Source organism: Daphnia pulex, chromosome 7, assembly GCF_021134715.1.
Source record: "Daphnia pulex isolate KAP4 chromosome 7, ASM2113471v1".
NCBI classification, from domain to species: domain Eukaryota; kingdom Metazoa; phylum Arthropoda; class Branchiopoda; order Diplostraca; family Daphniidae; genus Daphnia; species Daphnia pulex.
The window spans coordinates 9,119,319-9,138,516 of record NC_060023.1 but is presented as its reverse complement, the minus strand read 5'-3'; the positions used below and the strand labels follow the sequence as shown (position 1 = coordinate 9,138,516).

The window sequence follows — 19,198 nt, the reverse complement described above, 5'->3', positions numbered from 1 at the left end:
AGGCGGACCCGTCAAATTTCACGTAGCCATCCTCGACGAAAGATAACGACGGCGGTGGTAATTAATTATTATTGACCCTAAATCAATTATGAAACACTTGTAAAGTCTAAAGTCGCAACTAAAACGAAAGGCACTTGGCTAATAGTGAATGTAACGACGGAATAAATACATGGCTAAATTTAATCTCGCTAGATGACACTGTTGATCGTTATGTAATGTAAATAAATAAGAGACCTGACAGGTTACGAACGATCGTTGGTCGCCCACAAATTTCACATTTCGGTTTTTGAATCGCTCGAATATAGTTGTAGTGTGCTAAAATGAGTTTCTTCAAATTCTTGTACTTGTCAGCAATTGATTTCGGAATCCAGTGGAGTCTTTGGGGGTTGGCAAGTTGGTTAAAAACCGAAAAATTCTACGATTTGGCAGGTATTAAAAATAAAATAATACGTGGCACTTACTCCTTGCAGTGTTTTAACGACGTTCACATCTCTTGTAGGCTCGTCGACGTTTGCTTTGCTGGCATTTGTGGGTTACCAGAAGTACTCCAATGGTCATCCTCGTGCCAAAATTCAAACAGCAGCTATCCTCGTCTGGGCAGTTCGGTGAGCACGTCTTATTCCCTAATCATTTACAAATTTTTTTTAACAAGTTTCTTTGCCAAAAAAAAACAGGCTGGGATTCTACTTGTTTTCTCGAGTACTCAAGCAGGGACATGACAGACGATTCAAAGATGCCAAAGAAGACCCATCAGTATTTTTTGTTTACTGGACTCTACAGGGTATTTTTATGCTATAACTTGTTTTTAAATTTAACCAACCTTGTATTAAAAATTTAATTTCAGGTGTTTGGGTGATTGTCACTTTGCTTCCGTCACTGATGATGGTGATGCAGAGAAAACAACCTTCCCTCAGTGCCATCGATTGGCTGGGCTGGACCATGTGGGCAGTTGGTTTTGCCACTGAAGTTGTGGCAGATTACCAAAAGAGTCAATTTCGCAGCGATCCAGCCAACGCCGGAAAATTCATCAACACTGGCCTCTGGAGTGTTTCTCGCCATCCCAATTACTTTGGTGAAATTCTCCTCTGGTTCGGTCTCTTCATTAGTGCCTCTTCAACCTTCACCGAATGGTGGTAATGAACAATTAGAAATCTACTTGCATTAAAGTAAAATTAACTTTGGTTGTATGTTTCCAAAACAGGGAATATCTTACCATTTTAAGCCCAATGTTCCTCAGTTACCTCATCACACAAATGTCTGGCATTCCGCCATTGGAGAAGTACGGATTGCACAAATGGGGACAAACTCCAGAATACCGCGCCTACCTCAAAAACACCCCAGTGTTGGTGCCATATCTCTATACTTAAATCATTTTTCTTACAATACCCATTACTTATTGGTCGATCAACTTTGTTTAGAGAAAATATTTTTTTTGTTTCCACTCTTTTGATCAATATATTGATTTAAACAATTGTCATTTCCATGCCACACCAAAAGATACACACGGATGTCGGATGAACAGATGAGACGAAATGAAACCAACTAGCATAGACACTTGTTACATTACAAATATTGAAAAGAAAAAAAAAACTCCACAATTAAAAATGATTAAGGGGGGATTGAATCACACAAAATTTCATTCGTTAAATCTGAACATTTTTTAAATAGCAAGACGTTGGCAGGACACTATAACAGCTCATGGCAATTCTTTTTAAATATTTCTGTACATTATTTCTAAAAAAAACAAACAAACAAAGGAACTGGTTATCATAATAATAATAATTCATATTTTTTATTCTTAAAAAAAAAAAAATTGTCCAATCAAAAAATCTAAATGACAACACCGGCTTCACAGTCGTCGATGACTTGAACTGTTTTCCCTCCAATTTCTCAACTTCTTTTTCTCTTTTGAAATGAAAAATTACTAACTGGGTTTCATACCAGACTCGAGGAACTGATTGTTCCCGGTGGGAAGTGAGATTGCTCATGGTCTGGAACGGCAAACCTGACCCGAGGGTAGGCCACCACCCCATTGTTGGCATTGCCATTTTGATGGTGGTGATAATAGCCGTTGGACGAAGAAGAGCCGTTGGTCATGGCCGGCAACGTCTGGGCCAAATCGCGGGCGAAATGCGACTGGAAATGTTCCATCCGACGGGTCGATCGAGGGCTGATGGCCGTCGTGTCGCCTTCCGTCGACTCGGCCGGCCCTGGATAAATAACCAGCAAACGGTTTGATTTTTCCAGATGTTAATCTTTTTAGACGAAATAAAAATGTTTATTTTCGTATACCTGACAGGGACGGAGACGGTCCTTGGGAACTTTCTCCGGGCCTTGTACTGTAGCCGGAATCGTTGTGTCGATCTTGATCGTCTTGATAAACTCTCAGATCGTGATGGCCGGCGAAATGGCGGGCGTAGAGAACCGGATCGATAATGACGCCCAGCAAATTGTTGGCCGGCGAATGATCCGGCTGGATGATTCCGCCATTGCCTCCGCCGCCTCCGGCGTGATGATGAATGTCCACCACGGTGGTAGTTGTGGCCGTCATTCCATTAAACAATTTCGTCGTCGTCGTCGACTCTGTCCCCGACGATCCGGTCGTCGTGTCCAGGTGGTAGCGCGGCAAGGGCAAATTGCGGTAAGTCAGGATCCCGGAACCGTTAGCAACTCCGCCTCCTCCTCCTCCGCTCGGTTGGTGGTGGTGCGGAGGAGCCCCAGCAGACGACGCGGTTAATCCGTACGAAGGCAGCGGTTTCGTAATGGACGCCGGATAATCGTAGTTCTCGTACCTTTACAATCGTTCCATCAACCGGATCCAATTGCAAACAACAACAACAACAACAACAACAACCCCAAAAAAGTTTCAGAAAAACCAATCATGACGTAATTGCATTTGAATGACTCATTAATACCTGGAATCGGAGAGCATGGAAGCTTTCTCCGAACTGATGATGGCCGGAGGTGGAAGGATTAAATCTTCATCTTCCGATTCTTCCGATTCTTCTTCCTCTCCATCATCTTCTTCTTCATCTTCTTCTTCTTCTTCCTCTTCTTCTTCTTCCTCTTCCGCATCTTCGATGATTCCGTGGCCGTTGAAGCCGTTGACGTGATTCCGGCGCTCGTAGTGCTCGACGATGGCGTCCAGTTCCAGCTGCTCCTGGATCCTGGTCAATGCCAGACGATTCTTGAGTGCCTGGAGGGCTTGCTGCTTGTTGTTGGCCGTCTCCTGCTGGCCGGAATCCAGTCCCAGCCTGTCCATCGTGTACTGGACTTCGTGGCCCGTCTCGATCGGCGGTTGAGATGACTGGATGATTTGATATTCATCCACTCCGGATGTTGTTCCAGGTGCGGATTTCTTGTTCTTCTTGGTCGAAGGTTTGTTCATCTTTTGATTGTTGTTCCAGGGATGTTGGTGGACGTCGGCCGTCTCGTCCGAGTCGCGGTGGGAATGCGTCGAATTGCTGGCCAGTTCCAGGCAGTTGGGCAGCGGCGGAGTGGCGTGGCCAGGATCGTCGATAACGATGCTGTTTCGCACCCGCTGCAATCCGGCGGCGCTGCTCTCCAGTCCCAGACTGTCCACCGTCCGCTGGAGTCCCTGCAGCTGCTGCTGGGTGTTGCGCTCCAGCCCGTCGATCTTGGCGTCCAGCCTCAGATGAGCCGAATCCAGCCGGTGCAGGATTTCCTGCTTGTCTTTGGCCAGTCGGCACTCCAATCGGTGGAGGACCGGGCCGCAGTAGCAAGTCGGCACGCCCACCGGACCCTTTTGAATCTTGCCGGACAGATCGAGAAAGTATTGCTCGCCTTTCTTCAACGGCTTGTCCGGCAGGGCGTTCAATTTCTTGTGGAGCATCTTGGCCAATTCCGGATTGTCGTGGCATCCGTACGGCGAGTTGACGACCAGTCCGTTCACCATTTTGCCGGCCGACTCGCTGCTGGGCGATCCGTGTTTCTCTTTCCTCTGTAAAAAAAAAAATGATCGATGATCGAAAAATGATCGAAATGATCGAAATGATCGAAATGAATTTCCAGAAAAATTTCGATCGATCAATTGAGAACCCGCAAAAAACAAATGACGGGCCGATTATATCAAACAATTTCTTTTGAGATCCAGCCCCGTTAAAAGTTGATCGTGATACGCGTGAGCGTGTATAGATCGTTCCGGTGTGTGCTAATGCATCCGGTTCACTCCCCCGCCCGCCCACCCAACCGAGTCACACACACACACAACCGAAAAAATAAAACAAAGAAAAGAAAATAATAATAATATATTTTATGATGATGGGGCTGGATGCGATGATTATCTTTTATGATTGTGCGTACCCTTTTCCTTTCTTTGGGCTTGGCCGAGTTGCTGCGACTTCCGTCCTTGCTGGAGGCGGTGGCGCTGTCCGTCTTGACCCTCTTGGATTTCGTCGACTTGGAGGCGCTGCCGTTTTTGCTCCGGTCGTGAGCGTGAGCCGACGAAGAGCCGCGGGCGGCGGCCCCACCGTGGTGGAGGCTTCCGGCCGCGGAGACCTTAGCCGATTTGAGGAGCATGCCGACAATCTCGTGGAATTCCTTCCGGCGGGCGATATCCACGGCGTACTCCCCTTGCTGCATAGAGAGATGGACACAAGATTCAATTGTATTGAATTCATTATAATTTAAAATTGTTTTTCGATTTTGTCTATACCTTGTTTTTGACGTTGGTGGAACAGCCGGCGGCGATGAGGATCCGAGTCAACTTGCGACGGCCCATGGCGGCGGCGATGTGCAGAGCCGTGTCTCCGTTCTGGGTTTTTTTGGTCCCATCAAATTAATTCATTTCAATTAAGAAATTGGGACGATTTAATAAAAAAACATATTAAAAAAGTCAAAATTAGAATTATTAAAATTTTGAAATAAAAATTTGAAAATTAAAATTTAAAATTTAAAAAATTACCTTGTTCTGCTCGGAGACGTTGCACTGGGCGCTGACCAGGATGCGCATCACTCCCGCGTGACCGTAGCGACCACTCGTGTGCAGCGGCGTGTCGCCATACTAGTCGGTCCAACAAATAAAAGATCAAATTGATTACATATCGATTTTTTTTTTTTTTTTTTTTTGAGAAATGGAATGATGGAATGGAATGAATAAAATTACGTGATTTTTGGCGTCGGGATTGGCGTCGGCCCAGAGAAGGACCCGACACGTTTCGTTGTGGCCGTTCTGGCAGCAGAGGTGGAGCGGCGTGAAGCCGGCCCGGTTGACGGCGTTGACGTTGGCCTTTTGTTGAGTCAGGATCGTCACCGTCTGCGAGTAGCCCCGCCAGGCCGCCTCGTGCAACGCGCTGTTGCCGTGCTGTTCATTATTAGACCAAAAATCAAATCATTTTGAATTTTTTCAAAATTATTTATTCAAAACGGCGTTATTTCGACTCAAAATGGCGCCGGGAGTATATAGTAATATAGGAACTATTTAGCAAACCAAAAAATGAGGTCGTCTGTTTCAAAAGAATAAAAGAAAAGAAAAGAAGAATGGAGTGCAACAGCTGTGGAAAAAAAAGAAATAATCATTCCTATAGCGGGGTCGTGAGAGAGAGATATACTCGGGTTTGATTGTGCAATAATAATAAAAAAGGCGCGAGAGAGAATCTAGCGCGTGAATAAAAGAATAAAGATCATCATCATCATCACTGACGCCCTTTTGAATATCATTTCCCCCCGCACTGGGCTATGTTGCCTATGTAGTATTATATAATATGGAAGATATATTCTAGGGATTTTGTTATTTTGGAATTCATCCGCACACACAGAGAAACAAAAGAATTTTCTCTCAGCAGAGCGGAACTTTTAATTTTTTGGCAGAGAAAATTGTTTTTTTATTCTTTTTAATAATTTTCCCACGTCCATTTCCGTATCGAAATCAAATGATTTTCTTATTTTCTTCTGTTGGCATTTATCTATATTGTACACACACAGGAGAGAGAGAACAACCGCAACAACAACAACAACGTGATGGATGATGCGTAGAAAATTAGAATGTGTCGCGCCATCGAAATCTCCAATGATAGTCACACGCGTACAACAACATCGACGATGATAATTCAGAATATTCGGGAAAATTGAAAAAAAAACGAACGAACGTTACGAATCGAGCGAGAGACAACCGTCAAATCGGTGATGGCGTCATTCTTATACGGGAATTATATATTGGAATAAAGGAATCTTATTATCATATCTTTTTTTCGATTGTTGTTATATTATTTTGGGTATTTCTATTTATTTATTTATTATATCTATAAACACAACGTACCAGCGCGTCTTGGTGGTTGACGTCAGCTCCGTGTTTGAGGAGTTGGTGGACGATATCGACGTGGCCTTCGGCTGCGGCCCGTTGCAGAGGAGTGGCCGACGCCTGTAATCAAAAATAAACCCCAAAAATAGAAGAGATGAGAAATTTGACTTTTTTGAACGCCATTATCATCATTCGATATGAAAGAAAAAAAAATCAATCGATTATATCCAGGCACCATCCCTTTTTTTTTAAAAATCCATGTAATAGGCGACGTGGAGATATATTAGCCAATCATGTTCTATGCATACAACAACAACAAGAGCTCGGCTGAAGTGGAAAATTGTAATTTTCCAAATGGTTATTATAGTATATATACTAGACGGACGACGCTATATCACTATAATAGCCGACGATGAAATCATATAGCTTTGCTTATTCACATTATAAGAACGTGGATCAAAATAACAAAAAACTGCACACACATGGTATAGTTGTGTTATTAGCCCCCACAACAACAACAACTAACGGCAATCAAAAAAATCGTGGGGCGGAGTCGATAAGATAAAACAGAAAACCCGCCGACATCTAAAAAACATTTGAGCGTTCGGGACACACCCAAAAAATACAAAAAAACAAAATTCATTTTTTTACGGAAGTTGAGGGTTGGAAAAAAAACCTCATCGATCAGAGAGAGTCCATAGTCTGGTATGTACAGACTTTCACTTTGTCTAGTACCGTATTATATTATGTGCAGAGGGGAAGACTGTGAAAATCGGCTGGTAAATTATATGCACATGGATATAGGTAGGGATTCAGGTCACGTCAGACACAGCTGACAGTGCGATAGCCTGAGTATATTTTGTATATTGAAACTATGCTATTGAAGTTCTACCGACTGGATATTATTATCGAAGCCGTTTCAAAAGTTGATCCTCTCTACGACAGAACTGGGAAAAAGAATTTTGTGGTGATGGGGTGGGGAAGAACATTGTCGATATTGGCTGGCTTCCGCCTATATATATCCCTGGAAAAAAATGAGATTTATTCCATTTTATTTTATATGCGGGATAGGATAAAGAGAAATCAAGTTAAAGGTAAAACACCCTCTAACAAAAATTTGATAAATTATTCCTTTTTATTTTTTTCTATACCTTCTGTGCTCCTCTCCATCCATCACCCAGGTATATAATATTTAAATGTACACACACGCATCTATATAGGAGGGGAGAGAGATATATGTATACTGTATACACCCCACCAAAACTATAGATATATTTCCCAACTATATAACTGTTTTTGTTTTTTTATCCTGTTGCCGGAATCGTCCGGAAGAAACCCCCAAAAAATCAAAAACCTAAAAAGTGACGTATACTATAAAAACCACACAATCATATAACGGGCTGGAGGCGCTGCTGTGGCACTGCTGATGATCATCATCATAGATTTGATGCTGATGCCTTGTATATGTATTCAAATGCACATCCGTTGGTTGGGCCAAGAAGAAGAAGAAACGTGATGATGGATGCGGCCCCCGTCAGCCTCATCTTCCGTCTATCCATTTGGGGCTTATACGGACGGACTCGCAGGTACGGTACAAAACGGGACTCGGAAGACCAAATTCCATATTCCATTCATATTCTCCAGTCTCTCTTTCAACTTGTTTTTCTCTTATTCGGTGCTGGGGGGATGATGATGACCGTTAAATAAAAGATGAGAGACAGAGATGTGCTGTGTGTCGTGTTATCCGGCTGTTGCGCGCCCGTTTTAACCGAGTGGAGAAGAGAGAGAGAGAGAGAAAAAAGATGAAAATGGATGGACAACGGATGATGGCTGGCCAACCGGCGTGTGCCGCCGCCGTTGATGCGCTCGACACGCGAGAAAGACGAGAGGCTTTTTCTTGTTTCAAAGTTATATCGGGGAAAAATAGAAAACTTGTCGTCATCAAATAATATAACCGGTAGCGAAAAAAACAACCAAACACAATTGATGTAACACTATCCAAATGGATGGCTTCCGGAAGTAGCAAGTCCTTCCGCCCACGGATCAAAAAATCAACCATTTGACAAATATTATAAGTAGACAACTATACCAGAGGCTACTAGTACTTATCTCGAAATATTTATCTGAAATTCGATACACCTATGAGCCGGATTATTTGAACGGATAAGTGTCAACATTATTTTTTTTAATTCCACGATATTACTATAAGAAGAAGAAGAATGAGCAAGTGTGTGTGTTTAAGTCAGGGCGTGGTAGTCTGGGGCACGTCTGTGGGATTTCTCACAGTCAACCCCAAATGTTTAGTTCAGTCCTTCAGATTTTCACACCATTATTATTTATTCGTCGTCAAAATTTAAAAAGAGGAGCGACACCATTTTTTCGCGCGCGAGTGAGACGATCGTCATTTTTTAAAATATTTTGACCGCAGTCAAACAATTTCAAACATAAAAATGGCGAAGCTAAGCGAAGACGTGATGATGAGCGCATCAATCAAGAAACGAAAATTATAAAGCCTTGGCATTTTGCGGTTTTGTTTTTAATTCTAATTCTATTTCTTTCTTTTTTAAAAATACACGGAAGGTGATCTACAAAAGGGGCGGGCTTTTTGAAAAAAAATTAGACAAATTTTAATTTAATTTTTTTTGGAGAGAGCTGTGCGCCGATCCTGCGGCGGTTTATGTGTGTGTGAGCTGTTGCCGGCGACATCACAAAACGCTGCGGCCGTCTAGTTTTTCACGACAGCAGACAGAGCAACAGTCCCGAATCATATTTACACGAACACGTCTCGAGGAAAGAAAGAAAGAAGAAAAGGCGAGAGATTATTAGAGAAACACCAGGAGGAGGCGGAGTCGGTGGGGGAGGAGTCGAGGTCGTGAACTCTTCCCGCCGCAAGTTTAAAAAATAAAAACCCAAAAAAGATAAAAGAAGAAAAGAAAAAACACTTTGAAACACGACACCCCGGCGAACAAATTTAATAAAAATAAAAAAAATAAAAATTAAATTTCTGTTATTATTTAAGAATTATGGTGGAATATAAGAATTTCGTGTTCGTCAAATTTTTGTAGACGTGTGGAAATCAAACGGCTGCGCCGGGGGAGGAATATACATAATGAAAATCAATCACTTTGTGTCGATTTAGCAATTGGCTATGTATAGAAATCGGCTGCTGCTGCTGCTGCGTGATCAGCGTGCAACAACAACACAGCCAGACAATCAGGTTTGTTGCGCTGATCACCGGCCAATCAAAAGAGATTCTCAGCAGGGGGGAGCATCACCAACAACAGCAGCCGCGGCCGACCGTCAGCAGAGCTGCTCCACCAAGAGAGATTGAAAAGAAGACGAAGAAGAAAGTTGTTATACACCAAAAGGAAAATATTTATAATCGTGATGGATTATAGCTGCGATGGATAGAAGAGTCTAACGTGATAATGACCGAGTCTATTCTTTTATCAAGAAAAAACTTGATTCTTCTTTCATCTGCTGCGCTAATACAGCTGGCGGCTACCACCGTCTTCCATTGTTGTTGTTGTTGTTGTTGTTGTTGTTGTTGTTGTACCCGGGGATTTGTCCATAATGTTTTATACCGAGAAAAAAGAAGAAGAAGAAGAAGACCGGAAACGTTTTCATCCCAAAGCTCACGCGCAGCTCTTTTCGGTACCTCATCAACCAACTCTTGAAAAAGGAGATTCAAAATTTAGCGCCTCGGTGAAACAGATGTGTGAATAAATGACTCTCGGGGCGAGCAACAACAACACCAACACCAACAACAACAGAGAGAGAGAGAGAAAATGCTGTTTTTGGGTGATGGCGTAATAGCTCGTCTTTATATATCTCTCGCAACTTTTTTGGTATAGAGAAAAAGAAAGAAAAAAACCTTTTAACCTTTGGAGAGAAAACAACAAAAGGGACACACCAGGCCGGATGAGAGACTCACGCCAAAAGAATAGACACACAACAGAACAAAAAGGAGAGAGAAAGACTATTTAGGATGGCCTATTACACAACAGCAACAATTCTGTGTGTCTGTGTGTGTGTGTGTGTGATGATATTCCACGCCACAGACACAAAAGAAAGTCTCCACCAACAACCAACCCAACCGAAACCCAACCGAAAAAACTTAAAAGCGCGGCGGATAGGTTCAATCATTATTAGACGGCCGGAGAGAGAGAGAGGATGGGCGCCCAGCAGCGTGATGATGAGAGCCACACGATCCCGAAGCTTGCGGTTCCAATTGTGTGTGAAGAAAATAACAAAAAATTAGGAACAAACAAATTCGCATTTATCCAAAAAAAACAAAATAATTCCGGAAGAGAATTTTTTTCAAAATAAAAATGGCGCCAATTTCATTTTTCTTACTAGAGCGGATCGATATGATGACCGTGTCGTTGGTGCTGGACTATCCGCGATGGATGTCCCGTTTCACATATTTATATATTTGCTCCGCCCGTCTGAGTTTCGAAAAAACTAACGACGCGCATCCATCTGTTTTCCCAGCCGACTTTTGGCTGTATATAGTCCCAATCTTATTTAGAATAAATGTTGTACATACCCCCCGTGTCCATTGCTGCTGGGTCCGAAAGCGGCGGATAAAAAAATAATACAATCTCATAAATCCCGAGCAACTGTCTAAACTTTGTCTTCTTCTTCTTTCTTAGATATTATAAATAAATAAACAACCGTATCATCATCACGCGGGAGCGGTTACCACCATCATCATCATCATCAAACCGGAAACTTTTTCTCTTCAAGTCAGCGCAGCGGACAGTTTTCGTTCCCAGCAGAATCACCGCTGATATTTTTCGTGTATGGAACGCTACCCGAGTATAGGGTGGATGATATTGTATTTATTCACGGTACTTTTTACAATGATTATCCTTAGCCCGTTTTTTTTTTTTCTATTTTTTCGGGGGTTTGGTTTGGGTTGGACGGGCCAGCCGTTTTTCTTGACTTCACACAACTCTTTTAATGACCGAAACAAAATTGACAGAGAGAAGAGACACACTGTGTGGGAAAAAAACGGACGCCGTCATCATCATCATCATCATCATCATCCAAAAAGCTCTCGACTAATCATACACATGTTTCGTTCAAAAAATGGCGGGTCGCCACACACACCACCACCACTCAAAATTTAAAATAAAAAAATTGTTTGGCGGCGCGTTTTTTTGAAAATAAACGTTTTCCCGCTTTTTTGACAAAATTACCTGCGGTGGTTATAAATATCTAGCTCCGTTCTTTTGAAATAATACCTGGAAATAAAAAAGAAAAGAAACCACGCCCCTTAACCCAGTGCGGGGTCATTACGACACGCCATCGATAGATGATGAAAAAGACCATCTCTCTCCCATCTCTTTCCCGAAAAACTTTTCTTCTTTCATCTTCTTCCACCCTCACAACAACAAACAACAAAGAAGAGAAGAGAGAGACCACCCCTTAAGAGAGATGTAATCAGGACTGTGGCAGGGTATAGGTATTGTTGGTTGTATGGACGTTATTATTATATTAGACCGTATGCTGTTCATCTCTTTTACACACAACTAGAGAGAGAATAAGGGATAAAGGGGGGGAAATGATGAAATATAGCTGTACCGTTAAGAGAGGACCCAAACTGGGACCGACCCAAAAGGACCACCCATTCGAGTTCAGATTTGTGTAGACGATATACAGACAAGAAAGAAACAAGTTAACAAAAGTAAAGAGATATTTTTACCTATGAAAAATGAAAGGATCTAATATGCAACATCATCCCTTTTTCTCCCCCTTCCCTATTTCACGACAAAATAAACATGGGAAAAAATATTTCGGTTTAGAAAAATAACCCGCCGTTTCTTTCGATTTTTCTAGAGTGTGTATCACGCATCAAATAAAAGGGTTAGACATTTCGTGAATTGCCTTCCGGCCATCACTGATGATGCCTCTACAAGTTCGTTCGTTTTTTTTACCTTCTTTCAAACGTTATTATATGCACACACATCTCGGAAATGATTGTAGACACAGATGGGCGCTGTACATAACACATAGTATACCAGCCAACCAGCCAGCCAGAGTGCCTGAATCCACAATCAAATTCTGAAACGATGGATGGAGGATAAAAAGAAACAAGAAAAAGTAGGACACTACGTGAAAAATAAATAAAGTTACGGGTTACGGCTGCTTACGGTCACGCGGCTTCCCATCCGGCGGGAGAATGAAAAAAAAAATGTTTTCTCAATGATTGGAAACAAAAGAGATTCTCTACTGAATATGTGTGAGATATATGCTAATGATCCATCAGACCCCCCCAAAAATGTTTGACACTAATTTTTTGCGCAACGGAAAAAAAAGGATTTTTTAAAATGAATCAAATAATTATTTAATAAATGCGCAATTTTCCGTGTTAATCTTTTTGAATAAATCAGGGAAGAAAAATAAATAAATAATAATAACAAGAAAGAGGGGCCGTGTTTTTCGACGTGTGTGTTCAACGATAATAACCGGACAAGAGTGGCTGACTATAGCTGTGTGGGTATCCTAGCTGCCTTTTAGACGGAGCGCGGCTGGAAAAATGTAATAAGAGCGCGCGTGTTTCAAATCGTCGTAAAACGCTTCACTTCTTATTTTTTTTCAAAGAAAAAAACCAAATTTTTTTTAGTGAGATAAGGGGGGAGGGGAAAAGACATATAAGAAGAAACACATACGCGTGCCGTTCAACCGGAAAGAGGTGGTAACAAAACTAAACAAAAAAAAAAGATAAAATAAATTTTTTTTTTCTTCTATTGTTCTCGTGTGTGTGCGTGAGTCAACGCTGTGCACGCGGAAATTCCTTTCGTTTTTTGTTTTTTTTTTCCTCTTTGCCCTTGCGTCTTTTTTTAAAAAATGTGGCGGGAACACGCCATTCTATTCGAATTTGTTATTTTTCAAATCTAAAAAAATGATGTCCGTGGTATAGCACACAGATACACTTGTTGTAAACATTTTATAATTCTTTTTTTAAAAAAATGTTTAGGGTGGAAAAATAAAAGAAAAACAATTCGAAATTCCTGGAGCGCAAAAGCTCCAGGACGAACGGGCCCGGCGCGAGCGTATCGAATCGACTTTGACCGTGTTTAGTTTGATTATACACACTTTATTTTTGTAAGGCTATTATAATACATTCCCACCCTTGGCTCCGCCCTATTCTCTTTCCCCAGGAATGAGGAAAAATAGTAACTTTCCCATTTTTAAAAGGGCCGGAGAAAGATTTAAATGGAGAACTGCTGGATTTTGTCAGGTTTGTATAACTCACCAATTCAGCGGCCCGAGCGTCGAGTCCGGCCGCTAGGAGTGAAGCGGCCGTCTCCGGTCCGTTGGTGACACCCAAGACGCGGCTCCCACCACCGCTGCCATTTAAAATTCCCACCTGTGTGAAAGAAAAGATAAATAAATAAAAGAAGAAGGAAATGAAAATATATCTAACGGAACTTTGTCTTTTTTCTTTTCGCTATAGACGTTAAATAATGGCGACCGCCGGACCGAAAACTGTAATAGGAGCTCGGATCGTATAATGGTATATATCTCTACACTTTTGCGGTTTCTTTTTGTCTTCCGTTCAACTCGCACACGTGCCGTTATAACATTGACGAGAGTTATTTCGATTCGCTTGCCCGCCAGATTTGAATTTGAGGGGGAAAACAAAATTTGAAAAATTCAACCCCAAATGATTTTCTAATTTTGTTTCAAAATGAATCCCCTATACTTTGAGAAAAGTGTAACAACAACATTGTTGCATTGGTAGAGACGTAGAGAAGTCCTGCATTACGGTTAAATAGGGCCGTTGCTTGGCGGCACATGCAACAACAGTAGTTGTTGTTGCCCCCCAGTTGCTTTTTAAATTTGCCGCTCTGCTATTAAGGGCCTCGGTAGAAAAGTCGCCCTCCTTTGTGCATTTCTTCGGAGAAAAATAAAGGGGATAGAAGGAGAAGCTGAAATATCTGGCGGCCAAATGGGTTATATAAGAAACACACGCCACGGTGTGTAGTATAGTAGACAGACCCTAGTAGACGGTATAATCATCCAAAGGGTTGCCTGTACATTTTTCTCCGACAGGACAAAAGCCGCGATGAAACACGTTCCAACCCCTTTGGGGGTGTACAACTTTTTGAAGGTTTGAATTTAATTCATTTCTAATCTCGTTTGGGATTTATATCATTCAAATTTATTTTGTTTTTCATGTACCTCTCGTTGTTCTCGTTGAGTCTGTTGTTGTTGTTGTTGTTGCTGCGTCGGCTGGCGACCCAATCCGGCCACGAGTCGGAATTTACGCATCTCCTCTTGATTGATGATGGGTGCCGGAGGTTTCTCTTCCGCGGACGGGGCCAATCACTTCCGCACCACACATCACTGTCGCACACTCACGCGCGGACAACAGTATCTGAACCTTAATTCAAAAAGAGAAAAAAAAAATGAATGAATAAAACGGAAACAACTAAAATATTGTAGTTGAGTCGGTTAATTGTTTCCTCGTCTAGGGGATTTGTACGGTTGTCTGTTATTACGTCATCCAGTCCAGACATATAGAAAACAACGGAAAGACGCCCCTTAAATATCGACGGCGTCGCGACGCGGCTTCCCTATATCGATGACGTACGGAAAAAAATATTATAGGGTTACGAACCCCAACAAAATATAGGGCGGGAATTTGAAAAAGAAAACTTTGAACTGCCCGAAAATAAAAAGAAAGAAATATAAACCAAATTTTTTCGTTGATTGATGGAACGCATATGGCCAGCGCAAGCCGGGGTAAAATGAATATTTACAAAAGCGCACGTGGCCTTATTCGACGTGTGTCTAGAATTTGATTTTTATTTTTCCTTGGAGGAAATCGTAAATGTAAAAAGAGAAAAGGGGAAAAATTCAAAAAAAAAAATGTCCTGGTTATTTATTTATTTATTTATTTATTTTTTCTTTCCCCCTAAAAAATAAAAATTCGGGATATAGGGAAACTCGTGATTTGTCCCCCGGGCACATTTGATATTTTTTTATTTTTTTCAAAAAAAAAAAGAAAAAGTGCGGCAATCGAGAAAACGTGAAACCCTCTTTTGTTTTTAATGACTGCGCTAATGCACCGGCGCCGGTTGCCATCTAATATAATACGAACAATAAATTCTTATATTCTTTGCTGTATTATCCTTTCAACTCTATAGCTTATTTTTTATGACGATCAAAAAGTATAGTAGACTGTACGATGATGATTATACAATTTCTTTTTTTTTTCCATGAAATATTTCCGGTACACGTCAACACACTTACAAGTATAGTTGGTCGGTTTCGGACTAGTTGGCTAATGCGTTCGTTTTTTTTTTACAAATATAACTCATGCCGCTGATGCCTGGAAAAAAATGTGTAATGTTCCATTTCTTCTCTTTTTTTCACGATGGATGGAGGAGCCGCAAAGTTAAAAAAAGTTTCGTTTCGGCCACTTTTGAGCTCTGCTGGCCACAACAACGACGCAACAACAACAAAAAAGGACATAAAAACGGGGGAGACAACAACAACGGTCATCCGCAGGTTGGCCAAGGGGAAAAAAAAACAAAAAAGTTATAAAAGAAAATAAAAATGGTAGACGCGCAAACAAACCGTGAAATCATTTATATTATTGCAGTCGGAGAAGAAAAACTACCAGCCAATTCGTCTTTTTCCACAAAAAGTTTCCGGACTTGTTCCTATTTTCTTTATATATTTCCTTCGGTTGTTGCACAAAAAATGTCGTATAATAATAACGTGTTGTGTGTGTATTTATTCGTATTTATACCTATCAATAACAATATTCTTTTGAGCCACAAAAGGGCCAGGTATACATTTATCTATTATTGGAAAGCTTTTTGGGAGAATAGTATAAGAAAATCGACGGGATAAATGATGGCCATTGAAACTTTATTTTTCTGTTCAGCTCTCTGGGGATGGAAAAAATAAAAAAATAAACCGTTTTGTTTTCTCGTCAGTACAATGTAATACGCAAGTGGGAAATTTCGGGAATTTTTTGTGTTTCAAAAATGACGCCCAGAATTTTTCTAAGGAAGATTATACGCAAGTTAGTCGTGGAAAGAATAGACAAATGTAATAAGTTTTGCTGGCCATTATTTCGTCGTCTCCGATAGAAAAAGGTGAAGTTCGTTTTTGGCCTCTCGGAATGTTTTTCCCATTCCATTTGAGAGAAGAAATTTCAGTGTCGAGAGACGAAACAAAAGAGGCGAAAAAATGTGTCGATTTGAGAGGGACCAAAACGAGAGAAAGAGGAGACGAAATGGCCAACAACAACAACAGCCGAAAAAAAGTTGTTGTTGTTTGATGATTTGTGCCACAGCTTTAGCTCAGCTAGAAATTTTGGTGTTGTTCGGTTGTTTCGGGACGACGCGCGCGTCGGGGTATGACGTCAATCGTCTACCGTCACGAAAAGGAGCGGGTTGATTATGTTTCCCTATTCTTTTGTTTCCCCATTTTTTTTTTGTTTCTATTCGCCTGATTACCCAATCGTTCAACCCACGCCCAAATGAACAACAACCTTGTTGTTGTTCGTTCGTTTCCCTCCTCACAAAATAACTGACTGGCTCTTTCAACACGGTTGACTGAATCAAAATTAATTTTTCTAATCTTTTTTTCACCAAAAAAAACAAAAAGCGCCAAAATTCAAAAAAATTAAAAGAATTTTTTAAAAAATAATTTTTAACGGGCTCTGGTTGGAGAAGAAAAATTCTTTCACGCGTTCAATCCTATATAACGGAGATTGGGAAGAAGAAGAAAAAAGAACGACCGCAAACATAATTTTTTTGCTCGTAAAAAAGTGTTGAGTTAATGAAACACTCTCTCGGTCTGGCTATATAGCTCCGGCCCTGATCGCCGGTTTCGAAATGAAAACAACAAGAACAAGAACAACAACCAACAACAACACCCCAAAAAAATCTCAAAGTTTGTTGTGTTGATTTGTTTTCCTTTCCCGAATTTCATTTCTATATTAAATGATCATTGCATAGGAGAGAGGAGGGTGGTCCGATCGAAATAGATCAAAAAAGCATTTAAGATCCATCCATCATCTGAAGAGGTGCGCACACACACATGTATAAAAAAATTAGGCTAATAACGTCGGCCTGGGTGTGCTGGCCAGCAGTCCGTCCGTCTGTTTGAAAATAAAATAAAAAACAATGCCCAGCAAACAGTTGCTCTAATATTGAAAATAATTGGTGGCGAAAGAGAAAAAAGAAACGAACGAATGATGAAGATGATGAAGCTCACAAACCTCCCATCAAGTAGTCAAGTTGCATCAGGGCAAAGAAGATGCTGGCTTTTTTTAATAGTACGCCACGTTAGATATAATGAAACATTACACACACACACGGGAACCAGTTCTAGCTAGCTCTATTAAAAACCCCCAAGTTGGTTTAGTTGATGTGTGGAAGAGAGAGAAAATACACTTTGGCGCTAATAATTTCATCGCTATTTCGTGAGCGAGGTGTTGAAGGGATTCTTCTTCTTCATCTTCTCCATCGCCTTATACGTCACAGCACAGAACAAAAAGAAAGAAAAAAAGGATTATATGATTTCTTTTTTGGCCGACCGAGAAAATCCCTGCACACATATTTTTATTTAAGACACTATCTCATCCCGTTAGACCGTGCGTCGTATAATTCGATTTCACAAATGTAATTTTTTACAAAAATAAAATAAAATAAAGAAAATCGAATTTTGAAAAAACAAAAATTCGTCCCAAAAACTTGAAAGTCCAGTTCCCCCCTGCTCGTTTCCAAGAATGTTAACTTATAATAAGAGCTAAGCTAGCTAGAGAGAAAAAACAAAACTGGAAGAAGAATGTCGAACGAGTTCTTGGCGTCAAGTTATCTCTTGTCGAAATTCAAAAGAAAAACCCCCAAAAAGTAAAATTATATCCGAATGGGGAAAGAAATATACAAGAAAAAGTTAACTACCACACACACACACAGCATATGTGTGTTTTTGAAAAGAAAAAGTTTGTTCTTTCATTTTTATTTTTTTTTCGAGGATAAATGATTTGCCATTTGTCTCAATGTCAACGCAAAGTGAAAGGGGGGGACCCGCTATCACGACGACCGCTGTCTCTCATGTCTTAGCTCTAGGGCCTATAATGGACGATTATACAAGGATATCATTATTATTATTATTACGTGTACGGTACATACAGAAGAAGAGAGAGAGAGAGACCCGTCACGTCGAAAAAAATAATTCTTTGATATCTAAAAGACTCAAAATGTCAAATGGAACTTTTTCGTTGGCGTTGTTTCTTTCTCTCCAGTGAACGAAAAGAAACGGCCAGCTGACTTAAGACGGGCATTCACGCGTGCAAAGGTATACGTCTACCGCCGACATATTCCAAACACTTATTCGAAATAAATTTCAATTGAATTGAAAAAAAAAACTTACCAGTCTTCTGGAAAATGTAATCAAACACACACACACACACACGGCACAGTCGCACTCGATATGGTAACGAAAAAATACCGAAATTTTTTCGAACAAATAAATGCTGGGCGTCCTTCGCTGTCTCGAAAAAAAACCCGAGTTGTTGCAACAACAAACACACACAACAACCTTCAACCACCACACCACTAAAACAGCACACACACACGATCACCTCCCGGAATCAACTAATCAAAGGTAATCCGTTTACCAAATCAAACACAAATTTCCACACGAGGCCTGAAGTTATCCAAAATGATCAAAACGAACGAACGAACGTGAACAACACAACAACCGAAAATTTAAAAAAAATAATAATTCTTAAAAACGATCCGATAGAGACCGTGTCCGACGGGCAACTGAGCCCAGAGTTTCCACAGACTTTTCCCGTAGCCCCCCTCCTTGATTTCTTCTGTACGTGAGTTCGAGCCTCAGGTAGGTTGTTTCTTTTTTCTTCTTCTACCACCACCTCCCTCCTTCTTTTACGTCATTTCG

The 19,198-nt window shown here is 41.0% G+C and overlaps 2 protein-coding genes across 2 annotated transcripts; one reads left to right on the top strand and one right to left on the bottom strand.

Moving 5' to 3' along the window:
* Positions 1-217: 217 nt before the first annotated feature.
* Positions 218-1,472, top strand: LOC124198013. The gene is made up of 5 exons (XM_046593632.1): positions 218-429; positions 500-605; positions 675-781; positions 845-1,133; positions 1,202-1,472. Exons 1-5 carry the CDS (start codon positions 321-323, stop codon positions 1,365-1,367), a joined length of 777 nt encoding a protein of 258 aa, XP_046449588.1. The 5' UTR covers positions 218-320; the 3' UTR covers positions 1,368-1,472.
* On the bottom strand, positions 1,442-19,124 carry LOC124198005 (inversin-A-like). Its single transcript, XM_046593607.1, has 11 exons — positions 18,668-19,124; positions 14,453-14,654; positions 13,524-13,637; positions 6,278-6,379; positions 5,126-5,323; positions 4,925-5,023; positions 4,676-4,774; positions 4,324-4,596; positions 2,916-3,961; positions 2,293-2,792; positions 1,442-2,210 (listed from the first exon to the last, which is right to left on the bottom strand). Exons 2-11 carry the CDS (start codon positions 14,540-14,542, stop codon positions 1,936-1,938), a joined length of 2,796 nt encoding a protein of 931 aa, XP_046449563.1. The 5' UTR covers positions 14,543-14,654; positions 18,668-19,124; the 3' UTR covers positions 1,442-1,935.
* Between the last annotated feature and the right edge of the window lie 74 nt (positions 19,125-19,198).

Excerpts from the sequence above, each read along its gene's own strand:
- LOC124198013 (XM_046593632.1), top strand. The coding sequence starts at position 321 with ATGAGTTTCTTCAAATTCTTGTACTTGTCAGCAATTGATTTCGGAATC. Across the intron at positions 782-844 it reads TGTTTACTGGACTCTACAGG|GTGTTTGGGTGATTGTCACT; the intron begins GTATTTTTATGC and ends ATTTAATTTCAG. Across the intron at positions 1,134-1,201 it reads TCAACCTTCACCGAATGGTG|GGAATATCTTACCATTTTAA; the intron begins GTAATGAACAAT and ends TTTCCAAAACAG.
- LOC124198005 (XM_046593607.1), bottom strand. The coding sequence starts at position 14,542 with ATGCGTAAATTCCGACTCGTGGCCGGATTGGGTCGCCAGCCGACGCAG. Across the intron at positions 5,324-6,277 it reads TCAACCACCAAGACGCGCTG|CACGGCAACAGCGCGTTGCA; the intron begins GTACGTTGTGTT and ends AATAATGAACAG. Across the intron at positions 5,024-5,125 it reads ATCCCGACGCCAAAAATCAC|TATGGCGACACGCCGCTGCA; the intron begins GTAATTTTATTC and ends TGGACCGACTAG.